The sequence below is a fragment of the Lissotriton vulgaris genome, chromosome 6, assembly GCF_964263255.1.
Source record: "Lissotriton vulgaris chromosome 6, aLisVul1.2, whole genome shotgun sequence".
NCBI classification, from domain to species: Eukaryota; Metazoa; Chordata; class Amphibia; order Caudata; family Salamandridae; genus Lissotriton; species Lissotriton vulgaris.
Window position 1 is genome coordinate 756293926 of NC_141694.1, and position 27055 is coordinate 756320980.

The window sequence follows — 27055 nt, forward strand, 5'->3', positions numbered from 1 at the left end:
CATGTGTAATAAATGTATTAGAGCGTTTTGGGGCAGTCTCTGGCCTGCACATTATTTAGCAGAAATCCCATGTGTTTCCACTCAGTGCAGATATTAAACCTACTCTGAATCTGCGTGGGCTTGCATGGAGCTCCACTTGTCTTAAATATTCAGAAGTTCAAATATACCATAAATCAACAAGACTTCTCTTCTACACTACCGCTGGTAGTGCCTCGCCGGCTGTTCAAAGATATGGAAACTCTATTGTTGGATCTAATCTGGGGGACGGGTAGGTGTACAGTAGCCCTGGCTAAATTGCAGCGCCCTACAGTGGAGCGTGGTCTAGCTGTACGTGATCTTGAATCTTATTGTAAGTGGCCCGACCCCAGTGATTAAATCAGTGGGTTTATATTAGAATAAACCATGGTGAGGGTATAGTTGGCACACCGCCTATTTTGCGGGACTTATTGCAGGTCCTCTTGGTTCCTCCGAGGTAGCTCCCAATGGCTTCTCAGGAGCTCTTGGAAATGCGGCAATGATGGAGGTGCGGTTTACAATGAACCCTTACCTTGTGCCTTATTAGTTGGAGGAAGTTGGTGACTGGTGTAGGTGCATTGGGAGCAACTAAAAGGTGGGCTAATTGTGGGGTTAAATCGTATAGGTGATTTATACCTGGATGGAGTATTACTTTTTATTTTAAGAGTTTGCAGAAAAGCTTGATGTTTCTAGTGGGCATTTTTTGTTACTAGGGCTGTGGTCGCCACGATTGAGAGTCAATGGGGGAGAATGGAGGGCATGGGTTATAACGCACAAAGCGTGTCAACTACTCTGTACTACGACGGGCCGTGTAAAAGCGGTTTCATACTTCTATGGTGTAATATGTGCTGGTATCCTCGCTTCCCTCGCTGAATTGAAAGGGAAATGGGAAACGGACCTAGAACTCAAGATATGGACTGGGAGAGGAGTCTAGTACATATGCTTGATGTCCCACATAATGCCGGGTTTAAATAATTACTTTTTACATCTTACATAGATCAAACATTACACCTAGCAAGATTAACCGGTTTTATTTGGCTGCTGCTGCAAAGTGTCTGATATGTGGGGTATCTGGGGTAGAATTGTTTCATATGATTTGGTCCTTCCCAGCTTTAGCTGGATTCTGGGAAGCAGTTATTGACTGTAAATGACTTAACTTTTCAGGCGATTCCTTGCACACCCTTAGTCTTCCTCCTTGGGGGATATCCTCGTTTTAAAAAGACAAATACCACTACTAGATTTACCGATTTGGCATTGATTCTGGCAAAACGTGAATGGACAATGCCTTGTCAGCAAACCTTGATTGATTATATGGAGAAAATAACTGTTTTAATGGGCAGGACTGGAGAGTGATGTGTTTTGGGAACTGAAGAGAGGGAGGGAAAGCTTGAAAGTACACATGCAAGGGAATACCTTGTGGACTGTTTGCTGACCCCAGACTCAGACATCTATACACCAAATAGCTGCAAACGCTCCAATATCTCAGGAGGATTTAGAAGATATCATGAACTGTCCTTTCATTGGAGTTCATGGGTGGGACTTCGAACTTCTGTGGTGTACATTGAAATACTGGCCATTATGGAGTCCTTTATTTGGCAGCTTGGCATGGGGCAACTGTGGGTAGGGGTGTTAGTTATTATTAACTGCTAGTTGTAAGCTGGAATGATCTAAAAGGGATGTTGCAATAAGTTGAATACCATGATTGTATTTATTGCACTAGCTTTTCCCGAATTTATTAAACGTATATGCGTACTTGTCAATTTAAATCTACATTCTGAATCTCATTTATAACCAATGTATTGTATGTATTGGCTGGGGTATCTTTTTTCTGTACACTTGCAGCTTCTGTTTTATGTTCTATATTGAAAAAAATAACATTCTTTCAAAAATAAGAATGGCCCTACTTTCCTCTCCATCACAAATATCTAGCAATGATGTAACAGATGTGTCAAAAGTCACATTATAAACTGTGCAGCTACAGCTGGCAAAAAAAACGTAATTGCTTAATAAAGCTTGCATCAGTTTTATCAAGCACATCAATTGCATCGTTATGATGAGCACATTTCAGAGGTGTGTTGCTTTTGCTCCAACTAAAATTATTAGAAGATACCCATTTCAAGTCAGTGAAAGCTCCACTGAAAGAATACTTTAACCCCTTCGATGCTCATGACGAGCCCAGCTCGTCATGAACAATGGGATTCAAAGATTATCAGCACAGGAGGAAAATATCTCTAGCAGCCAAGGTGTTAAATAACATATCCTATATCAAACAAGCAAGCCTCAGATTCAATTTACTGAATTGGACTTACCTTGACATACATGACTTTTGAACATTGTATTAAGCTGTCATTAGTGAATGCTGCAGGTTTTTTAAATTAGCAAAATGTGTAAATCAAATTAGAAAGGCTGGGGAAAATAGTGAACCTAGTCAGCTCATATCACTGTCTGCCTTCCCACACCTTACAAAACATCCATTCAACATTTAATGGAAAGCTTAAGTGAGACCATTATTTCAATATGGGAAGATACTAATGAGATATCTCCGAGGCTTACTGAACAGTTCCTTGATCTTTCTTATCCAAGCTACGAAAAACACTTACAAATTAGACAACTCTTGAAGAATCTAGACCCATTCCACCCTGCAACCAATATGCCAATCTCCAATGGCCTATTCCTATATAAACTATTTGTAAAAAAAATAATAAACTCTGTGTCACCAGGTCACGGACTCTCCTTTGTTATTCCCCGTGACTTTGACTCCACAGGACTGGAGTGGGCCCTTTAAGGAAAGCCTGGACTTCCCTGAAACCGCACCTCCCTCGATGACGTCGGATCTGGTGGGCCTATCAGTTGCGACTTCCTCACTTGTAAGGCGGAACCAGGAAGCATACATCGTCGAGTCCGGGAGAGCAGGACGCCGGCCGGAGGAGAAGACAGGACGCCGACCAGAGGACGAGACCGAAGACGACCTGGAAGGACTTCAAGCCTGTGAAGACCAGTTGAAGACGGGCCGAGAAGAAGAGGTTACGCTCCGCGATCGAGGAGCACTGAAGGAGAAGCCAGGAGGCCAACGATACTACGCTTCGCCCAGCCACGCTCAGGAGGAAGCGTGGCTAAGCAAGGTACGGGGCCGAATACGGGCTCTTTTTACATTTAAAGGTGGGGCGGAGTAACAAGGAGACAGGAGGGTTCACTTCACCTCTTCCCCCACGGGTCGTGTAGCGTTAAAAAGGACCAAACTGGTGTTGGTGTTACCCTCTCACCCGACATTCTCCTCACTCCCTTCCCCTTTCGTCGAATGAGCTAGATCGTTAACAGTGACCTAATAGCCACTTCCTCTTTTGTTTTCGGGGCTGAGACGGTGCGAGGAACCTCTACGGAAGACCCCAACCAGAGGAGTGGAAGCCAGACGTGTGTCCTCAAGTTCGGGACATTCTACTTTAAAGACAATCAGTTATTGGAAAAGCATTCTGTATGCCCGAATAAAAAGTACTACCTTATCCCACTACCGGCTCCTTCCCTCCTTGTCAACCTTATGGTTACACTCTGCTTTTACTCAACTCTTCAATTTTACTACGGAATATAACTTGACATTGGATAAACAATATGGATTCAAACCAGGAAAAAGCAAACAGTCATCCTTTTGTATCTTTATGGAGTAACCTAAACCTCAGTGAACAAGAACAGCGTGGCCTTACTGCCTTTTAACTCAGCACTTGACAAACTCCATCGCCAGAGCTACTACACAGACTCCATCACTGGAATACACAAAATAACCTTAATATAGATTGTCTTATACCTGTCCCTCTTACCCAATATTGTGGAGACCCTCAAGGGTCAATCATCCCTCCTCTTCAACACACTAATCTATCCTTTTACTGGTACTAAGTAGCTCACTCAATTTTACAAGTTACAACTAAGCAGAGGATATGCAAATCATTATGAAAAATGTAAGGCCCAGAAGACCTCAACAAGTTGAGATTTGGTCAATGCATTCACGCCTTAGAGGTGTGGATGATCATTAATGGCCTAATACTCCTCACCAAAATCACAAGGGAGTTACCCTTCAACCGGAAAAGGGATGGGTTACAATGTCAACAAACAGCAGGTTTCCCTTTTCCTCACTTTATCAAGGATAATGATCCTCATGGGTCACTAGATCTTAGTGCGCCCTTCCCACCCAACATGAGTATGGTCAATGTGAGAGTTACCAAATGTACAAAACTATTTTGGGACAATTCTTCAACAAGAGCACATTCTCACACATGAGTTTAAAATTTCAATGATTTATTGAAAAAATGGTTAAAATATCAGTATTCTATTTGGGTCATGGTGTACATTATTTCCAAATCAGTAATCACAATTAAAAAAAACATTCCCATTAAAATCATAAACAAACACAATTTATTGCAAACAATTCTTTTGGTCACTTTATAGTTAAAAATAAAACAAACACCACACACATGGAGATCATAAACTGTAGACACTGGCCAAAGCAACAACTCACAAACATGTGGCTCAAGAAACTCAATCTCCAAACAGGAAAATAGAAGTAACCATGGACTGTACCTCAGATCACGTGATAAAGCCACAAGAGGCGTCTTTTACACAATGAAAACACTGCATTTTCCCATAGCTCTGATGGCAACAAAAACTGCAAACTAGCCTCACTTGTGATTGCCACGGTCAACTAAGCCAATAACCTATACCTTTGCACTCCCTCCTTCATAATAGGACAAAATGTAACAAATACAAAATGACACAGAAAAGCTTCTCCTCCACCTTTATCCCTCTCCCACCAAGAGAGTACAATGCCAGTCCTGCAAACACTTTAATAATAGCATTTATATATCAGAAGAGCAATGACAACATGGCTGTTCCTAAAGAAATTACATCAAGCGCAGGCTCTGAGATAGAATTCTGGGACAGAACTCAGAATGATTATCCTACCAACGTAAGCACGGTTGAGAGCGGTGGGATAGTACAGACCCCCACCTATACAAAGAGAACAGACACAGGCAATCAATCCAAACTGGGGAGCTATAACCAGCATAACCTTACAATGACCGGAAATAAGGATGGCATATGACCGTGGTTCCCAAACTGTGCGCCGCGGCACCCCGGTGCGCCGTAATGAGGAGCCGGGGCGCCGCGACCACAGTGGGGAAAAGTGAAAGCAGCCTCCGCCAAAATACGTCCCACCTGCAAAAACCGGGGACATGGTTGGCGCCATACGCTCCCAAGATCCAGTCAGAAGCAAGCTTTCTTCTTCCAGATTACCATCTTGCTGAGGGAAAGTAGTGTTTACTGCAATAAAGGTACATTTTGCCAGAAATGTGATGCTAAGCCTCTTAACTTTAATGCCCAGAAATGGTCGGACTAAAAAGGTAAATATACTTAGTTTAAAATGCAGGAAGTCAATTGTCCATAGGTCAAACCTCCGGTTACCGCAACCGCAGAGCAAGCCTCAGACGGCTGCTCTATTTCCCCTCACAGGCTCCTGTTGGCTTTTCGCTTTCTTAGTTGAAACTGATATATCTTGCGACCACTTTAAGGGAGTGTGGGTACTGGGAGAAAACCGAGTGTGGAGATATACTAACAGAGAGGACAGGAACACGAGCATGGGAGGGAAAGACAGAAAAACAAAAGAGCACAGTGGAGTGAGAAAGAGATTAGATCGATAGATTGGCGGCCATCAGATAGATACCTGGTGCTGAACAAATGCAAGGAAGGGAGGATGAATGAAAATATGGAAGGGTGAATGGATGGGTGCACAGTCGGAGTGAGAGAGGCATAAGAGAACACAAATTAGGCGGAGGGAGGTGATGGTAGGGTAAGAACAGAAATGGATAAGGAGAACACAAGATCTACAAGTGGTAGTGAGTCAAAATGAAAAAGGAATAAGGAAAACAGAGAGGCGTCATTACTGAAAGAACAAGGTGACATTTGGCAAAAGAAAGAAGTAGAGAAGTACGAGGGTGTGAGCAAGAGCCAGAGGATGAAACGGAGCAGTTGAAAATGAAGGCAGGGAAAGAGAGATAAAGATAAGAGCGAGCAAGAGACATAACAAGCATTGGAAATGCAATAGGTCTCGCATTAGGAAAGTTTGAGCTATTGGTCTTATAAATGACTTTTTTTTTTATTTATGTGTTGTTTTTTAAAATATCTAAATTAATAGCTTTGTCATTTACAATGCCAATAGTAATAACTTTCGCAAATGTGACACCTATAGCATTTGTAATGCAACATGTTTTGTATTTACGTGACTTAGATGTATTGATATTACAAATAACAATGGCTTTTAACTTTTTTAAATAATTATTACTTAAATAAAAGTGATTGTAATTTATAATGGCAATAGCTCAAACTTTTGTAAATAACTTTAGTGAAGATTATGTTCAGTGTATTTTATTGTGACAAAAATCCAAGAACAGAAGTGAAATATTAACATCTTTTTTGACATTTGTAATAAAGCTTGAAACATTGAGAGAACATATTTGAACCAGTGATGCTGTGGTTTGCGCTGAGTGATGCTGTGGTTTGCGCTGAGTGATGCTGTGGTTTGCGCTGAGTGATGCTGTGGTTTGCGCTGAGTGGTGCTGTGGTTGCGCTGAGTGGTGCTGTGGTGGTGCTGAATGGTGCTGAGTGGGAGATGGGGAGAGGGAAAAAAAGGAGAGCAGGGAGAGGGAGAGGGTAAAGAGGGGGAGAGAGGAGAGAGAGAGGGAGAGAGGGAAGTGAGGGAGGGAAAAGGAGAGAGGGTAGAGGGAGAGGGAGGGGAAGAAGAGAAGAGAAGAGATGGAGAGAGGAAAGAGACAGAGGGGGAGAGAGAGGGAGACTGGAGAGAGGAGAGGGAAAGGGAGAGAATGAGAGGGAAGGAGAGAGGGTAGAGGGAGGAGAAGAAGAGAGGGGGAGGACAAGAGCAAAGACGGAGGGGAGAGAGGCGAGGGAGAGAGAGGAGAGCAGGCAGAGGGGGAGAGGGAGAAAAAGGAGAGCAGGGAGAGGGGGAGAGAGGAGAGAGACGGAGAGAGAGGAGAGGGAAAGGGAGAGAGGGAAGTGAGGGGAAAGGGAGAGAGGGAAAAGGAGAGAGGGTAGAGGGAGGGGAAGAAGAGAGGAGGAGGAAGAGAGCGAAGGACTGAGGGGAGAGAGGAGAGCAGGCAGAGGGGGAGATGGGGAGAGGGAGAAAAAGGAGAGCAGGGAGAGGGAGAGTGAGAGGGTAAAGAGATTGAGAGAGGAGGGAGAGGAGGAGAGAGGAGAGAGAGGGAAAGGGAGAGAGTGAGAGGGAAGTGAGGGAAAGGGAGAGAGGGAAAAGGAGAGAGTGAGAGGGAAGTGAGGAAAAGGGAGAGAGGGAAAAGGAGAGAGGGTAGAGGGAGGGGAAGAAGAGAGGGGGAGGACGAGAGCGAAGGACGGAGGGGAGAGAGAGGTGAGGGAGAGAGGGAGAGAGAGGAGAGCAGGCAGAGGGGAGATGGGGAGTGGGAGAAAAAGGAGAGCAGGGAGAGGGTAAAGAGAGGGAGAGAGGAGGGAGAGGGGGAGAGAGAGAGGGGGAGAGAGAGAGGGGGAGAGAGAGAGAGGGGGAGAGAGAGAGAGGGGGAGAGAGAGAGAGGGGGAGAGAGGAGAGAGACAGAGAGAGTGAGAGGGAAGTGAGGGAAAGGGAGAGAGGGAGGGAAAGGGAGAGAGGGAAAGGGAGAGAGGGAAAGGGAGAGAGGGAAAGGGAGAGAGGGAAAGGGAGAGAGGGAAAGGGAGAGAGGGAAAGGGAGAGAGGGAAAGGGAGAGAGGGAGGGGGAGGACGAGAGCGAAGGACGGAGGGGGGAGAGAGAGAGAGAGAGAGAGAGGGGGAGGACGAGAGAGAGAGAGAGAGAGAGAGAGAGAGAGAGAGAGAGAGAGAGAGAGAGAGAGAGAGAGAGAGAGAGAGAGAGAGAGAGAGAGAGAGAGAAAAAGGGGAGCAGGGAGAGAGGAGGGAGAGGGAGAGAGGAGAGAGAGGGGGAGAGAGGAGAGAGAGACGGAGACGGGGAGAGAGGAGAGGGAAGCGAGGGAAAGGAAGAGAGGGAAGTGAGGGAAAGGGAGAGAGGGAAAAGGAGAGAGGGTAGAGGGAGAGAGGGAGGGGAAGAAGAGAGGAGGAGGACGAGAGCGGAGGACAGAGGGGAGAGAGAGGGGAGGGAGGGAGAGAGAGGGGAGGGAGGGAGAGAGAGGAGAGCAGACAGAGGGGGAGATGGGGAGAGGGAGACCAAGAAGCGAGTTCCTCCTGCAAACTAGCTTGAAAAGCCAGAGCTCGGGGTGTGGTGGGTTGAGTCTGCACGGGCACACCATGCCGAGCAGCTGCAGCCCTGGCAGGGCGATGTAGTAAAAGTCTGTGCGAATCCTGTAAATATAGTACCTTTTCAATTCCCCTGGGACTGTACTTCATTACATGGTGTTCACAGCAACAAACAATATGAGAGTGGGGGCCAGTGACGGACGGCACGCTGTTTCTTTAACCCCTTCCACGCTGATGACGAGCTGGGCTCGTCATGGCATAGCCTCCTCGCACGCTGATGACGAGCCCAGCTCGTCACGTAACATGCGCTTTTGAAAATCTCAGCGTAGGAGCGGAATTTCGCTAGCGCGCATGTGGTTAAATCCTTTAAAAAAAGATTTTATCAGTACTAGCCTTCAGAATGTCAATCCAAGCAAACCAATTTTGTGCAGCAATAAAATCAGGGTTTAGGAGGATGAAGAGGAGTGAAACTCCTAGAGTGTGAAGTCTCTGTGCATGCACTGTCCAGACACCGCAATGTATTTAAAGAGTAGATCTCTTCATTACAGCTGCATGCTGCAGAACTCTTGTAGGCACAATCACAACTAATGAAAAAAATAAATAAGCAAGTGCAGCCGAAGCGGACAGCGCTTGTGCAACTAATTAGATAAATAAATAAATATACAAGCACGGCCAAAGCAGAGCACGCTTGTGCAACTGATTAAATAAATAAATAAAATAGGGCAGTGCAGCAATAAAATCAGGGTTTAGGAGGTGAAGAGGGGTGAAACTCCTACAGTGTGAAGTCTCTGTGCATGCACTGTACAGACACAGCAATGTATTTAAAGAGTAGATCGGTTCATTACAGCCGCATGCTGCAGAACTCTTGTAGGCACAAACACAACTAATGAAAGAAAAAAAAAAACGAGACACGGAACCAAGCGCATCCGAAGCGGACCGCGCTTGTACAATTTAGTAAATAAATAAATGAATACCTCCGTAGGTAGGAACGCTCCAATGGCCAGGGCAGTGCAGCAATAAAATCAGGGTTTAGGAGGTGAAGAGGGGTGAAACTCCTACAGTGTGAAGTCTCTGTGCATGCACTGTCCAGACACAGCAATGTATTTAAAGAGGTCTAGCTAGCGTCCGACAGCCTCTCAATTCGTGTATGGTGGTTTGGGCGGGGGGCGAACACAATGTGAAGCAGACAGATCTCCAGCAGTTTAAGCAGTGAATGAACACATGAATCCCCGATCAATGGATGAGAAGGATTCTTAGCCAGGTGCAAGTGCACATGCAGCCAGAACACCCTATACAGAGGCTGGGGCATTTCACAGATGTCCACCATGCCACCACATGCCAGCATACATTAATATACAGGTCACCCACTAGTACGAAGCAAAACGCAAACAAGACTGAGGGCATAGCTGTGGGGAGGGGGGAGGAGAAATGCGACACGGCGGGCAGGGGAGGGGGCGGAGCAGCAATGAGGGTGTGAAGCAGCAGGGGCCTTTGAAGTGAAGCTAAGCTTCACTTCAAAGGTGTGGGAGGAGTGCGGCTGAGGGAACAGATGGCGATTTGATGATGTGCACGCGCATTTTAGATCAATGCGCTTGCGCATTGACCTAAAAGCGCACAGGCACAGCACCAAATCGCCAGTTAGTTAAAGTCTGTTTAAAGCCCTATAGTCTCGCTCCGCTCAATGCGCATGCGCATTGATAGGTCACGAGACCTAAAAAGCAGAAGAATAAACAGATGAAGGGGAGAAAAGACAGAAGAGCAAGGAAGGAGCAGCAAAAGAAAGAGCAATGCAAAATGGAGAAAGGAGACAGAAGAAAAGAGAGGAAAGAGACATTGAGAGCCAAGAACTGGCAATTCCAATAAGCATAGCTTATGACTGAAGTGCTTCTTCAGTCACTGATTAATTTAGACACTCAATAAGTCAACCTACACACACTGTCTCACTCATCTCTGCACTCTTATTCATCCACCCACTGACCCACTCATGTATTCATCCATGTACCCACCTGCAATAAACAGACACACAAACATAAGCACTTGGAACAACAACTAAAAGAATTAAAGTGTAAAAAAAAACATGCCACCATATACACCTGTAAGGTATTCAATTACTGTTCAAAAATTACATTAAACATAGCAGCATGGCTGTCTTCAGGATCGGACTGAGAGAAAATAGGCACAGGAACCAAAATATATACAACCCCCTTTAGCGAATCTGATTGCTAAAAAGCGTGCCCATATTAGCAAATTATGGCAGTTTTGAAGGTGTGAAGACACACTATGTAGGTGTTTTGCACTATACACGAGTCTTCCAACCTAGATTGCCATTTGTGCAAAACTGGTACCTAAACTATTCAATGTAAGTAAGAAGTGACACCAAAAACCATGGGGTACTAATCTGCGATAATGCTTACACTGACAGTTTGACAGCAATCAAGCTTTTGTTAGTCATTAGTCTGGCCTACGTGCTAATTATCTTATATTATCTGATACCTCCGGGTCTAGCCAGTGCTATATAAAACTTTTCAAATAAATAAAAATAATTAATCAAAGTTGGAAAAACAAGCGCATCCATCTCACTTGGATTTTTAAGGTAAATTTCGGACTCTGTTTTACCTGTTCATTGAAAAGATGTTATTGTACAGAGGTTTTTGAACTATTGTGTCGTTGAAAAAAGTGGAAACATATTTGCGTATTAATCTTGTATCGTTTCACACTTAACGAGTTTTTATTAAACAACTGTTATCTTATTTTGTTACAAATATTAATATTATACCTTCATTGCATCCCAATTAATTTAAGGAAGACAACAGGAAGTACTCCAGAGGTCGGGCTTAAATCCTCCCCCACCCGCAAAAAAAATGGTGGGGAGCCACGGCCAACTGCCAATTAGGTCAAGGGAGCCACGGGTCAAAAAAGCTTGGGAACTACCGGCATATGAGAACCAAATATCTCTTGTCAACACAAAGGTACCTCAGCCACTCTGCAACTGAAGACAAGTAAGCTACAGGACATGAGACTCCAACAACAACTCCCCCACCAGATTTAGTAAACTATGTAAACTCTACCTTATACTTCTAACCATAAAATGAAAGATAATTAATCTACACTGTATGATAGTACTCACAGCATCAATGTAATCCTTGTCACCATATCATATACACACCAATAGATTACCTGATCCCAACACATCAATGGGACTGGCATAACGTATGGAAGGGTGTGTTGAACCTTACTTGCAACTGGACGGCACAGATGCCCTAAATACCAGCAAACTTAAATAACCACTCTAAACTAACAAACAGGCATGCTAAACCAAAGAGATCTGTAACGATCGGATGGTCAAAAGAGACTAACATAGTCCACTGTGAAGGTCCCAAATATTCAGAGAGGCTAAGCACTCATGTTGTAATGTTACTTCGCATAGAGTGTTAGGTATGTTTTCTATTTCTATTATGTGCACGTCATGACGGTCATCTCCGAATGTTCGGAGATGATGTAAGTGACGTCATTGCTGTCACCGACGCAGATGCCTTGATCACTCTGTTATTGAGTGCGTTCCTTATGCTGGCTCCCTGTGGGCCCTTTATCTAGACTAATAAAAGTAATTTAACTTAAAAAAAAAAAATGTACTAACGGATTATTATTCTAAGTGGATACATTACAAATTCGTTAATACTGTAACAGATGTGGTAATAAAATTCTTGGAAAAGATCTTTGCAAGTGAAGGGCAACCAAAGATTCTAGTCTCAGACAATGGGGCGCAGTTAGTTTCGCACAAAATGACAGAATTTTTAGCAAACGCTGGAATCAGACAGGAGAAGACACCTCTGTATAGCCCTAAAAGCAATGGTCAGGTGGAGAGAGTAAATAAATTCATCAAAGAAGGTATCCAGTTTGCCATCGCATCTAAGAGATGTGTGAAAGAGTTCATAAGGGAGAAAATAAATGCATACAATAACACGCCCAACGAAACTACAAAATATACACCTTTTCATCTGATGAGAGGTAGAAAATGTAACTCTATACTTACGCCTAAGTTCAGGGAATGGTACAATGAAGAGATAAATTCTGAAGTAATAAATGACAGTGAAGTCAAGGTCAAAGAGCGCATTGTAAACAAACAAGAAAAGACAAAGATATTCAGACATGGTGAATAGAGCCAAAGAGAAGAACGTAACACCCGGTGATTATATTCTAATAAGAAAACCCACCGCAGTCACTAAGGGGGAGACTAAATTCAGTGAGCAAGACTACAGGTGGGGCAGTTTTTGCTAATGGAAAAGGATGGTGGAGCAAGGACGACATTGTAACATTTAAAAAAGGGCAGGAAAAGATCATATTAAGAAACATGGAAGAAGAAAAGAAAAGGTTAGACAAGAGTATACTTGAGTGGGAGAATGGGTCAGGCAACGAAAGTTATTCAAGTATTGAGGATGTCAACAAATCTTCTGCTAAGAAAGGAGAGAGAGCAAGGGGTTCTATAGCAAGGTCAAGTGCTAGGATTGATGACAATGATAGTACAGAGACACTACTGTCAAATGAGCATGATAAAACTTTTGGTGTTTCTATGACGGACAATGAGTGTCCTAGTACCTCAGGTGTTCAGTCAAAATGTGGGAGAGTGGTCAGAATCCCCAAACGCTTTGAGGACTATGTAATGGAATGAAAATGTAATCACTATGTATATCCTTACTTGTGTTACTGTTGGGAAAAGGGAGATGTTGTAATGTTACTTCGCAGAGTGTTAGGTATGTTTTCTATTTCTATTATGTGCACGTCATGACTGTCATCTCCGAATGTTCGGAGATGATATAAGTGACGTCATTGCTGTCACCGACGCAGATGCCTTGATCACTCTGTTATTGAGTGCGTTCCTTATGCTGGCTCCCTGTGGGCCCTTTATCTAGACTAATAAAAGTAATTTAACTTATCCAGCCTATCTTATCTATTCTTGCGCTCCCACAACAACTCACTTCCTAAATTAACAAATTAATGACAATAACGCAGTCCATCTTGGTAAGTTTCAAATTACACCTCAAATGGCAATCATATAAAAGAGGACTGCAAAACAGATCTGGAAAGATATCTTACTCCCTTTCAGTCTATTGACGCCTGGTACCTCTTGAGGATCCATAAGATCACAGAATGGACACAAGCCTACCACAGGCAGCAAAATAAATCGGATAGGCATAAAAGTTCAAACATCCCAACCCAATAAAGAGACCACCAGAGCTATTCGTAGTGGTCAGGCTAACAATGTAGGCATGTGCGTCTTTCACACTGGATCATCCATCACATTAATGACAGGAGAACACTTCTCAGATGGGCTCACAGCGAACAACCCTGACTTGCATACATACACGCGTCATAGTGCGATGCAGACGTTGCCAAAGGCTACAGCGCCCCACATGCTATGAAATAAAACAAGACCAGGGTCAGAACAAGCTTTATACATAAACACAGAAGACTAGTACACTTGGGAGGACAATACGACAACGGTTTAGACGTAATGTGACGACGTAAAGTTGGTTTAAGAAGGCGTACCCCTGCGGGCAGTCATAGATATGCCCAACTGTCAATCTGATAGTTTAAAGTATGGCCCAATTAAAATGCCCCACCATTATCAACGTGGCGTCACGGCTTACCTTGGCTGTCGTAGACGCTCACGTAGGAGATGCCCACGGCCACGCACCACAGCACCAAGCTTGCCATGTCCGGGAAACTTTGCTCATCTTCCGCTACCAAAAGCCCCACGTGAAGCGGCAGCTTCTCGGGCAGCTTGTGCCCGTTCTCGAATCGTAGCGCCTTGTGTCCCCGTCTCCTGCCGGGCAGCGCCCTGCCCCCACCGCCATGAAGCGGCCGAAATCCCAGCGCACCCGGGACAAGCAGGGCAGTCGCCACCCGCACGAGCCCTCGCGCCCAGCCCCGGCTGCAGAGCGCGCGCCAGGCCAGCAGCAGCGCGTGCAGCAGCTGCCAGCCCAGCGCGAGGAGAGCCGCCAGCGCCGCCATGGCAAGAGCGTAAGTATCCTTTAGGACAGCATTGCCAGAGACAGCCCACACTCCTTGCACGGGCTCCCAGGTCACCGAAGGAAGCGCCAGCTGATCAATGCCAACGCCGCAGTCTGTCTGCCGCCATCTTGGATGTAACCTTTCAACTCTCACCCCTTGCTCTGGCACATGGAAGCGGCTCATTGGACGGCAGGAGAAGGGGCTGAAGTTTAGTAACCAATGAAAGAGCTACAACGGAGGTCTTACCAGAAGGGAGACGTACTGGTTGTGTCTGGTGCAATCTCTCAAGCGACCGCTCTTCTTTCAAGGCAGCAACAACTGGGATGTTTTAAGTGTGTGACAGTGTAGAGGTCGTCTTTATTTTATTTTATTTTATTTTATTTATGCATTTTTATATAGCGCGGACTTTACCCGAAGGTGTCAGAGCGCTTCACAAAAGGAACAGAAATGAAACAGAATAAGAAACATTACAAAAGAACAGACTACAAAAGCATACGTTACGTTACATAAGGTAAAGTGACAATTGTGAGCAAACAAAATACATGAGGTAGTAAAAATTGTGAGCAACCAAAAATACATGAGGTAGTAAAGGTAATAGTGACAATTGTGAGCAAACAAAATACATGAGGTAGTAAAAATTGTGAGCAACCAAAAATACATGAGGTAGTAAAAAGTGCACAAGAGGAAAAAGTGACAAGTGTGCAGTTACAAGAGAAAACAAAGTATAATTTGAGGTATAATACTGCAATAAGTATATAATAACTCAGGCACAAGAACAAGCGTTACGTAGGCAAAGGTGGCACTTGTGCAAGTATCAAAGGTAAAAACATGTGAGAGGTAGCAAACCGTGTGTTACAAGGGCAAAGTGGTGTGTGCATGTTACAAAAGGGCACCAAACACAAGTACATGGAAAATACTGCAAAAAGGCAGACACTCCAACCCCAGGAATACACTGTGAAGGCACTTCCATGGTCATGGAAAGTAGAATTCATCAGTAGTGGGAAGTCTTCCTCCAAATAACAAGAGGACGTGAATTACTTTTGGAGGTGCCTCTGGAGGAGGAGAACTTTGAGGTCCCTTTTGAAGGCCTGGGAGGAGGCGGTGGTCCGGAGCTGAGGCGGAAGGGAGTTCCAGATTCTCACTGCGTTGCCTGAAAAGGAACGGTCCATTGTTCTCTCCTTCTTGAAAGTGGGAGGTTCAAGCAGTAGATTCTCTGCATTGCGTGAAGGTCTAGAGCCTCCAGAGAGTTTCAGTTTATTCGCCAGGTAGCGAGGAGAGGAGGAGTGCAAGGCTTTGTGGGTGATACAAGCGGTCTTGTAGATAGCTCTATCCTCGAAGGGAAGCCAGCGGAGGGTGGATAACAACGGTGTGATGTGTTCGCTTCTTTTGGCCACATAAATTAAGCGAGCTGCTGAATGGAAAACAGACTTAAGTGGGGGCAGGTGAGATTTGGGGAGGCCAGTAAGAAGAGAATTGCAGTAGTCTAGTCTGGAGAGGACACAGAAACAATACATTTTATTTTATTTTATTTATGCGTTTTTATATAGCGCGGACTTTACCCGAAGGTGTCAGAGCGCTTCACAATAGGAACATAACTGATAGATGGGAACATTACAAGTGAGCAAAATACAAAAGCAAACGTTACATTAAATGAAGCAAAAATGACAATCGTGTGCCAACAAAACACAAGAGGTAGCAAGCGGTGCATTACAAAAGGGACAATCGTGAGCCAACAAAATACAAGTGGTAGCAAACGGTGCATTACAGGAGGAAAAAGTGAGGAAAAAGTGACGTGTGCCGGTTACAAAAGCCTACAAAATAAACATAGAGGTGTAATTCTGCTATATATGGTGGACACTCAAGCACAAGAACAAACGTTACGTAGGCACTGGTGGCACTTGTGCAGGTATCGAAAACAAACAAATGTAAGAGGTAGAAAACAGTGTGTTACAAGAGAAAGTGACGGGTGCATGTTACACATGAGTACCAAACACAGGTAGAAGGATAATACTGCAATTAATGGCAGACTCTCAAACCACAAGAACACACTGAGAAGACACTTCCATAGTCATGTAAAGTAGATTTTTCTATAATGGAAGAGTTTCTTTCAGATAATAGAGAGGGCATGGATTACATTTGAAAGTGTCTTTGAAGGAGGAGAACTTTGAGGTCAGTTTTGAAGGCCTGGGAGGAGGTGGTGGTCCGGAGCTGAGGCGGAAGTGAGTTCCAGATTCTCACTGCCCTGCCTGAAAAGGATTGGACCATCGATCTTTTCTTCTTGAAAGTGGGAGGTTCAAGCAGTAGATTTTCCGCATTTCGTGATGGTCTAGAGCCTCCAGAGAGTTTCAGTTTATTCGCCATGTAGCGCGGAGAGGAGTAGTGCAAGGCTTTGTGGGTGATGCAGGCAGTCTTGTAGATAGCTCTAGTCTCGATGCGAAGCCAGCGGAGGGTGGATAACATGGGAGTAATGTGGTCGCTTCCTTTGGCCCCAAAAATGAAACGAGCTGCTGAATGGAGAACAGACTTAAGGGGGGAAAATAGCTTAATAATACAAACTGATATATATGTCTTTGGCATTCTAATGCACACTGCTACAGCATGTCCCTTTAGAAAATCAGGAAAACGTGAATAGAATAAAACAAAACCTGACACATTTCGTATAAAACGAAATATCCTGAAACTTTGAAGCCGCTTCCACAACCTTCTTCGTAACATGCTCGAATCCGTCTACACAGCGAGCATTAGATGCACTAGCATCCTGGTCAGTGATGTTATCCTCACCACCGTTTCAGCACTGATGATAGAAAAATAATTATCTTTTTTTTTAAGGATTATTGACACAAGTTCCAAACAAGTACAATCTTGCCATTAAGAAGCATCCACACATGTTTTGTCCTGGCGCAAAATGTTCTCTTGTCCGCGTTTGAAAACACCAACAGAACTGTTGTTCCACCACCATTTATTTTTCAACAACACAGCTCCAACTGATACCTTTATAACTTGAACTGGATCAGTGAACTTGGATTCACCTTTTAAAATATTAGTGGGCTTACGTATAAGTAATGGCGCATTGGCTCGCATTTACAATTCTCATTCGAGTGACTTTTGTGGTTGAGAGGCAAAGGGTTTAAATCAATAACATTTAAAATTCATGTAGGCCATTTGACCAAACAATAACGACCAGAAATCGGTAACTAAAGTTAAGTGGTCTTAGTACACATTAATAATCAATGCAAATTAAGCATCATTTGGATACAGAATTTAAAAAAGAAGCATTAGTCAATGCTGTCAATTCAGTCTGATAGCATTAGATATGCGACAATGTAGCCAATTAAGTACAAATGGTGAAAACCAGAAGTTCTCCTTCTCAACATGTATAAATCTTAAAATCATCTAATCAGGGCTCTAAGTTTAGATTGTGAATGGTTCATTATTGACAAATCTCAGAGAAATTTAAGAAGCAGGAAGTTGAAATTTTAGAAGCAGGAAGGTGTCAGCATAATGAAGATTTCAGTAGAAATCTTCAAATAGGGAACAAGTGTTTAGCATATAGATTTGCCGTCTTTGCGGTCCCCGCTCCGCGGGTGCCGCTCGTGAGGGAGAGACCTTGCAGCTGATCGCGGGGAGGAGGAGGAGACTTACACCGGACCCCAGCGGGACCGGCAGGACCAGCGGGCAGTGCGTTGCTAATCTGCCTCAGCTGGTCCTCTTCCTGCCCCCACCTCCCGGCTCAATAAACTTTCCTTGGGCCCTCACCTGACTGGATTTGCCGTCTTTGCAGAGGGGTGTTGCTGCCCTTGACCTGCGGGTGTGTTCTGCCTGCCGATTCTGACCCCTGGATTTTGCCTGCTTCTCGCGGCCCCCGCTATGCTGGGGCCACTCATGAGGGAGAGACCTTGCAGCTGATCGCGGGGAGGAGGAGAAGACTTACACAGGACCCCAGCGGGACTGCGAGGACCAGCGGGCAGTGCGTTGCTAATCTGCCTCAGCTGGTCCTCTTCCCGCCCCCACCTCCTCTTCTACTTTAATTGTTCTGGGCTACGCGCACGCTGGATGCGCGCGGGACGGAGCACGGGGCGAAGCCCGGGCAAAGGGCGGGCCGTCTGTGGCCGTCAGGGGCTGCAGGAGGCTGGGCTGGGCCCACTCCCCAACATTTGGGCCAGGACCTCTTTCTGATTTATTGCCTCTGACACAGTGAGTAGTTACTAGATTGACTTCATTAGCTGTCACTGGCAAAAGACTATTATACTTTTGGGACTTTTTGCGTAGCGGTTCATAGTGACTAAGTTTCACGCTACTATTGATTGTTGCCTATAGCATGTCTACATGTACTCCAACTCCTTTACCCTCGACTGTAGGGGTTTCGATTCTGGGACCCCTAGACAAATATTTAGCCAGGGCTACACGGGAGATATGTAGAGAGATTGCACTGGCTGAGAGACGTGCTGAGCGTCGGCTATCCATCGAACTTCTCAAACATACTCCTGAGAGGCGGTCGCCACTGGGCTCCACGGCGCAAGCTCTTTCTCCAGCATGTGCAAACGATCCAGTGGTGTATGCTTCTCTTCCCTTAGACCATCCACAGGTTGCCGCTCCAAGGGTAGTAAATAGACCTGTCCTTACCAAAAGGAAAAGAACTGCCAGCCCGCGCAAAGGTTGTCATCCCAAACCCTATAAGAAAATTAGGAGACTTGGCACTAGGGTGGGTGTGATCCACAAGGGCGCAGGGGCAGGTGCATGCTGCGCACAGGGGGTCCTGGGGGGTGTGCTCGTCGGCGCTACAGCAACAAATCCAAGCATTGTTTTGACTCCAGATTCTGCCGAGTTCCCACCCCATGAGATCCCCTTGACTGCCCAAATAGAGAAAATGCTGAAATCTTTGCTGATCCCGGTTTTAGAGAGAGTTAAAGGGCTGGTAGAGCGGTTGGACAGGTTCGAGCAAGTGACCCTGGACAGTTTCTACTCCACAAAATCTCTTATTAAGCTACACTCTAGAATTAGGGAGGATGAACCAGGGGGGGAATCTGTTGTCCGGGCGACCCTTATATCCCCACAGGACCCATCTATTGTAACTGGCACAGCCGAAGGAGTGGCAGTGGAAAATGCTCACGCTGTCCTAGCTGCGGCCTCTAAAGGGGGTGTTCGGAACCCTGGGTTGGCCACAATGAACGTTACAGAACATCCTAATATATCAAAGGCTAGTAATGTCCCTGTTAAGAAGCCTGTGCGTTCCAAGGTTTCTGGTAGAAACGGCCCTATCAAACCCAAAAACCCTGGCACTAGCATAGGCCCTTGGCAAGTACATCCGAGAAGAACCAATCTCATCCCTCTACCCGGATTCCAGCCTGATGCGCTCCCTCCTAAAGAGGCCCCTAGAATACCACTAATGGACTTACCACCAGACTGTCAACCCTATGTTGCCATTCTTACTAATGTTCCGCCCTTGAAGGCTGACCAGCTAGAATCCTACCAAATGCTAAAAAACAAAACTATGCATTGGTTAAGGACAAATAGACCTCTCCCTAGGGAACCTGATGGTTTGATCTTAGGTGTCAGAAGGGTAGGGTGGGTAGGCCACGGGCACAAGCACTTTGAGGGTGATTGTGTGGTGGTAACTTTTCAGGATGTTAGGGTTGCCCAAACAATTTGCAATCAGAATCAGGGGTTTGGTGGTGCTGGCTTCGGGGTAGTAGACTTGACCTACTACTACCCGAGAGCTGTAGGTAACCAATGCGGTATCCACCCAGGAGGAAGATGGAGGTATAATTTTACCCCTCCCGAGACTCAGTTCATCTCTTTTCCTCCCCAACCAGCCGCATGGACAGGGCCATATGGGAGGACGCCAGGATATTGAAACAACATTTTCCCGGGGGTGGGTCCCGTGCCCCTGAGCCCTGGATTTGTGTTAGAGCCTTATGCCCCAGGCCCTGGTAACGCCAGTCCGCCACTCTCACCAGCTGTATGTAGCCCCTTAGTTCAGGATCTTAACCTGGTTGTTGAGATTCAACAAGGAGAAAGAGCACCTTGGATACCCACTGAGAGGGAGAGGGCACCTCGCCCCAAACCCCGCGGCGAGCCTGCTGTGACGGATCCGGATCTAAGGATTCTCAGCTGGAATGTTGCAGGCATTTTGAGGAAGCTGGCCCTACCCGACTGGAACACCCTTGTGGAAGGCTACTCTATTTGCATTTTCCAAGAAACTTGGAGTAGGGAGCCTTGTCACAAGGTAGGTTATTCATCCTTTTTTGTACCAGCAGTGCCCCCCCCTTTCGGGGAAGGGCCGCCCTTCAGGAGGCCTCTTAATATGGATTGCTATCTCACTTGGCTGTCAAGTCACCCAGCATGTGTCTAATTCACCAGATCTTCTGAGCATATCAATCAATGGACAGCGGAGAGGGCTGATCTTAGACATTTTTAATATCTACGCCAGGGGCACGAAGGGTGGCTCGCATTCACCCACAGTATCAGGGTTGGAATCCTTGCTTAGACAGTGTTCAAATAGCTCTCATGTCCTAGTCGCAGGAGACCTAAACTGCACGTTTGAGCCCCTTGGGGTGGAGGACACCTTGGGAACCGCCGATGAAGACATTAGGAGAGGGATACCAGCCCTAACTCTACCTCCCATTAGGAGATGGTCTCAAGTGGTGGTCCAAATTAACTCCCTAAATATGGAATTTGGTCTTAGGGCTGTTAACGGAAGGACGACATCAGATCCTTCTGGAGCCCATTCCTATAATAGGGCGAACCACACGTCTAGGATAGACTATATTCTCCTTGACGTAAAACTCTGGACCTTCTTGCAGGATATGGAGGTACTCCCTTCAGTCGAGAGTGATCACAATCTCCTCTCTCTTGCCCTCCGTCCTCTGTGGATCGGGAACCAGGGGGTGCTTACGTCTCATTTAGCGTCTACCGCTCAGGAAGTATATCCTTCCAACTGCGGCAGACAATTGAAATGGAGTAAGCTTATCATAGATGAAGAGAAAGTGCTAGCTATTGGGGCAGTCTTAGATATAGCTCAGTCTAAATTGGATTAGTTGATTCCTCAGCCTGGGGAAGTCACAGTACTTTTTTGTGACACAACCAAGGCCCTGTGTAACCTATTCATTCTCCCAAATAAGGCCTCTCGAACTGGCAAGAGTAAGAACCTGTCGAAACCGCCGGGTTGGTATACTTGAAAATGTAGGGGGGAGAAAAATGCCCTGATAGATGCTGTTAAAAGCAAATCCCAGGCTGCAATTAGATTGGCTAGGAAAGAGTATTCCCAGACTACTTTTTCAGCAAAGAGAGAATGGGAGGACAGGTTCTGGGCGGACCTCATGGAAGCAAGTACAGGCAGGGATGCCAGAAGCTTCTGGAACCTTATAAGATCTAGGAACAGGCCAGTCAGCACTCTGATGACGTGTAACATCCCTGCCCAGAACTGGTTCAATCACTTCTCGTCCCTCTACACCCCTACTGAGGTGGCTTCAAATACCACCTTCCCTTTGGTTGATTGCACAGGGGGTACCGAGTGTGTTCCCTTTACTGCTAGAGAGGTGGAAGGTGTAATCTAATCATTGGTACCTCTAAAAGCAGCAGGGCCCTATGGGATACCGGGCGATTTGCTACGGGCAAATCCCAAGGAGTGAGGGAAGCTGGTTTCATCATTGCTCAACGCCATTAATAGAGGTGCGCCTGTACCAGAATCCTGGAAGGGGGCTGAGGTTTTCCCGATATTCAAAAAGGGGTGTCGGGACAACCCAGCCAACTACAGGCCAATAAGTCTCATCGACTCATCCCAAAAAGTGGCAGGGAAGGTGGTTTTGGGAAGGGTGCTCCAGTGGGTGGATGACAATAACATCCTGTCGGACCTCCAGGCTGGTTTTCGCTCTGGTACCGGAACTATTGAACAGGCCTTTAGACTGGCTCTCTTGTATTGGAAGGTGGTCGTGCTGGGCAGAGGCAGTCTGTACTTGGCCTTTATTGACCTTAAGACTGCCTTTGACCTGGTACCAAGGGAGGAGTTGTGGAAGGTTTTGTCAGAACTGGGGTTGCCTCCGTATATCCTCTCCCTCCTCGTGAGACTACACGCCGGCAATTTTGCGCAGGTCCGATGGGGCACGAATGGCGAAAAAACCGACAGGATTCCTGTGGGAAGGGGTGTCCGTCAGGGATGTGTGCTAGCCCCCACTCTGTTCTCTCTTTATGTAAACGGAGTGGTTGAGCATCTGTTAAGAAACCCTTCTGATGCTCCTTCCCTGGCGGGCAAACGGATCCCAACGCTGCTTTTTGCAGATGACATCCTTCTCATTTCACAGTCCCCCATGGGTCTCCAGAGTCTCCTGAATAGCTTTCAGGAGTTCTGCTTACTGAGGGCATTGGTAATCAATACTGATAAAACTAAGTATTTGATTATGAATCCCCCCAAAAAACCTGGGCGACCTCGTGTTTTGAATTCCGTTCCATTGGAGAGGGTATCCGAGTTTGATTATTTGGGTATCCGCCTTAATGATTCATTTGGCTGGAACTCACACATTCAAAAAATGCTCCTCAGTCAAAAAAGGGTGGGTGGAGCATTACTCAAAGAACAACGCTCCTCCACAAGCAAACCTATAGCCCCAGTTGTGGGGATATACAAAGCTAGAGGGGTTAGCGCTGGCCTATACGGGGCAGAGTTGTGGGGTACTTGCAACCTGGATGTACTAGCAAAATCGGAGAGCAAATTTTTGAAAGATTTGATGGCTCTCCCGTTGAGTACTCCTACTGTACCAGTGTTACTAGATCTAGGTTGCAGATCAATCAAGGACCAAGCGCAACTCCGCCCCCTGCTTCTTTGGGCTCGGTTGTGGTGGGTGCCCGAACTAGCCTCCTATGCAGAAGCGCTATCAGAGGTAATGGCCATGGAAGGCTGGTCTAGGATCAAATGGTTGAGGGACATAAAATGGCTATTAGCGGAGATAGGGCTAGGCGATGCATGGGCATTGAGAACCGCCCCACCTAAAGCCACGATTAAGAAACTGTATTGGAACTGGGTCTCCTCTAAACTACTTTCAGACCCACGGTACTGTAATTCCACTGTAGCTTTTGTGAGGATCAAAGATGTGGTGGCCTATGAACCTTACTTAGATATGATTTCCATCCCTTTCGACCGCGCCTTGTATTTTAAGTTCAGAGTGGGGACCCTACCAGTAGGCGAACTAGTTACCCGTTGGAAATCCTCTTACCAGTTTTCCCCCTTTTGTGCGCGTTGTCCCACTCGAGTAGAGTCGGTAGCCCATATTCTTTTTGAATGCCCGGACTACTGCGCACCTAGGAGGTGCTGGCTTAAACCCTTATGCAGACTCTTAGGTACCCGCCAACACATAGTGGCGCTACGCATTTTAATGTCTGACACATCCACTCTGATTGTTTGTGCTGTGTCAACATTTTTAAAGTGGTCATGGTTGATTCGTGCAAGAAGGCTTTCTTTGTCAATTTAATCCTGTTTTAATTGTTTTAACATTTCTTCCTTGTTTTCCCTTTTTCTGCTATCGGGAAGTGATTGTTACAAATGTTGTGTTTTATACTTGTTGTACAAGCTTTTATGATATTGTTATATCGAAATAAAGCCATCAATCAATCAATCAATCATATAGCTTTACAATTGCGAGAATAGGGTAAGCAGAGAGGTTTGTACCTCTCAAAGTCCAAAAAGGGTCTGCCATAAACTCTAACAGTGAATACATTAATTAAAACATATAGACACATTCTCATCATCCGATCCTCACACCACCCTTCGAGGGACTGGTATTGCACTTCACATAGCACATTGGCAACATCTTCAGATTTTCTCATGCCACAAAACTTGGAAGTTTACCCGACCTTAGGTAGTACACAGTTACTGATACGTGATGAATAGGAGGCCTCCTCAACTTATTAGTTGTTCAAGTCTATGTCAAGATTTTCTTTAGCCCTCACTGTCTCCAAAACACATCACTCCTTTCCCTAGCTACTGAACCTTTGAAACCACATCTGCAGAGGAGAGAACATGCAAGGCAAACAAAATGCATTTCAGATTCAGGCCTAGTTAAATTATCTATGGTAAAGCTTCACAATGTGCACTTCAGGTAAATGATTATATGTGCATGTATAACTTCAAAATAAATCAAGCAAGCTAAATGCGAACATAGATAAATGAATTCATGCTTACATACGTGGTGTATTTCAAATGAATGCAACACAACTTGAGACATGAGTGTAAATATGTATGAGAACTACACTTCATTCATGGTTAAGCTAAATATAAGTGTGCACAAGTTTATGAATCTATGATGTTCTACGGTGAATGCTTTTCAGTAATACATTTGAATACTTCACTTTTCATTAATAAAGTTCAATAAAACAATCAATCACTGCATTTCTAAAGCGCGCTACATACCCGTGAGGGTCTCAAGGCGCTGGGGGGAGGGGTTGCTACTGATCGAAGAGCCAGGTCTTGAGAAGTCTTCTGAAGACCAGCAGGTCCTGAGTCTGTCGTAGGCTGGTAGGGATAGTGTTCCAGGTCTTGGTGGCGAGGTAGGAGAAGGATCTGCCGCCGGCGGTGGCTTTACAGATACGAGGAACTGTGGCGAGGGCAAGGTAGGCTGAGCAGAGGCTTCGGGTGGGGGTGTTGAAGCTGAGTCGGTTGTTGAGGTATGTAGGTCCGGTGTTGTGTAGTGCTTTGTGTGCGTGGATGAGGAGTTTGAAGGTGATCCTCTTGTTGACGGGAGCCAGTGCAGGCCTCTCAGGTGGGGTGTGATGTGGCTGCGTCGGGGGACGTCGAGGATCAGTCGTGCCGAGGCGTTCTGGATTCGCTCTACTCGTCTCAGGAGCTTGGTTGTTGTTCCTAAGTAGAGGGCGTTCCCGTAGTCGAGTCTGCTGGTGATGAGGGCCTGGGTGACGGGTTTTCTCGTGTTTCTGGGGGGATCCATTTGAATATCCTGCGGAGCATTCGGAGGGTGTTGAAGCATGACGCGGAGACGGCGTTGACTTGCCTGGTCATGGAGAGGGTGGAGTCGAGGATGACCCCCAGGTTGCGTGCGTGGTCTGTGGGTTCCGGGGCTGTGCCTAGCGATGTAGCAATGTGGGCCACCAAAAGTCGTCCCCGGCTGATGGGGTGGGTCCGAGAATGAGGACCTCTGTCTTGTCTGAATTCAGCTTCAGTCTGCTGTCCTTCATCCAGTCGGCTACGGCCTTCATTGCTCTGTGGAGGTTGGCTTTGGCGGTGTGGGGGTCTTCGGTGAGGGATATGATCAGCTGGGTGTAGTCGGCGTAGGAGATGATGTTGAGGTTATGTTGTCGTGCGATGTGGGCGAGCGGTGCCATGGAGATATTGAACAGCGTCGGGCTGAGGGAGGATCCATGTGGTACGCCGCAGTTGATCTCGGCGGTTTTTGAGCGGAAGGGTGGGAGGCGGACGCTCTGGGTTCTGCCGGAGAGGAAGGATGTGGTCCAGGCCAGGGCCTTCTCTGAATTCTGGCGTCATGGAGGCGTGCTGATAGGGTTCGGTGGCAGACTGTGTCAAAGGCTGCTGATAGGTCCAGGAGGATGAGGGCGGCTGTTTCTCTTTTGTCCATCAGGGTCCTGATGTCGTCAGTGGCAGCGATGAGGGTGGTCTCGGTGCTGTGGTTGCTGCAAAAACCGGATTGGGAAGGGTCCAGGATGTTGCTGTCTTCGAGGTAGCGGGCTACCTGTTTGTTGACAATCTTCTTTGTCACTTTTGCCGGGAACGGGAGCAGGGAGATGGGCTGGAAGTTCTTGAGGTCTTTGGGGTCCGCCGTGGGCTTCTTCAGAAGGCCGTTGATCTCAGCGTGCTTCCAGCTTTCCGGGAAGGTTGCTGTCTCGAAGGAACTGTTGATTGTTTTCCGGAGGTGGGGTGCGATGGTTGTGCTGGCTTTGTTGAAGACATGGTGAGGGCAGGGGTCGGATGGGGATCCAGAGTGGATGGAGTTCATGGTTTTGATGGTGTCTTCGTCGCTGATGTGGGACCAGGCGGTCAGGCAGCTGGTGCGGGTGGTGATCGCAGGGGTGGTGGACTCGGTGGTGGGTGCGGGTGTGTCAGAGTTGAAGCTGTTGTGGATGTTGGCGATCTTGCGATGAAAGAAGGTGGCCAGAGAGTCGCACAGGTCTTGTGATGGTGGGATGTCGTTGGTGTTGGAGCTGGGGTTGGAGAGTTCTTTCACGATGTTGAAGAGCTCTTTGGTGTTGTGTGCGTTGTTGTCTAAGCTGTCCTTGAAGGCGGTCCTCTTGGCGGTCCTGATGAGTTGGTGGTGTCTGCAGGTGGCGCTTTTGTGGGCTGTGTGGCTGTCTGGTGTTCGGTCATGGAGACATTTCTTCTCCAACTTCCGACAGGTGCGCTTGGAGATCCGGAGGTCTTCGGTAAACCAGGCGGCTTTCTTGTTGGTGTGGTTAGTGTGGAGGTTTTGAGAGGGGCGAGAGCGTTGGCGCAGTCGTTGATCCATTGTTTGAGGTTGGTCGCGGCGGTGTCTGGGTCGGTGGGGTCGGCGGGTGGTCTCAGGGTGAGGGTGGTAGTCATTTGGTCCTTGGTGACCTTGCCCCAGCAGCGGCGTGGTAGCTGTTGGGTGCGGTGGTGTGTGGTGGGTTTCCTGAAGGTGAAGTGGACGCATCTGTGGTCGGTCCAGTGGGGTTCGGTTGTGCGGTTGAAGGATACGTGGGGGCTTGTGGAGAAGATGGGGTCCAGCGTGTGTCCAGCAGCGTGGGTGGGTGTCGTCACGAGCTGTTTGAGTCCGAGGTTGGCGAGGTTGTTGATCAGGGCGG

General features: G+C 46.5%; 1 protein-coding gene across 1 annotated transcript in view; it reads right to left on the bottom strand.

Moving 5' to 3' along the window:
- NUS1 (NUS1 dehydrodolichyl diphosphate synthase subunit) overlaps positions 1–14461 on the bottom strand; it is a 76305-nt gene extending 61844 nt beyond the window's left edge. Inside the window, exon 1 of the mRNA XM_086926737.1 lies at positions 13915–14461. Within this exon, the coding sequence (XP_086782863.1) occupies positions 13915–14461 (547 nt within the window). The remainder of the gene's footprint in view (positions 1–13914) is intronic.
- Positions 14462–27055: the final 12594 nt, after the last annotated feature.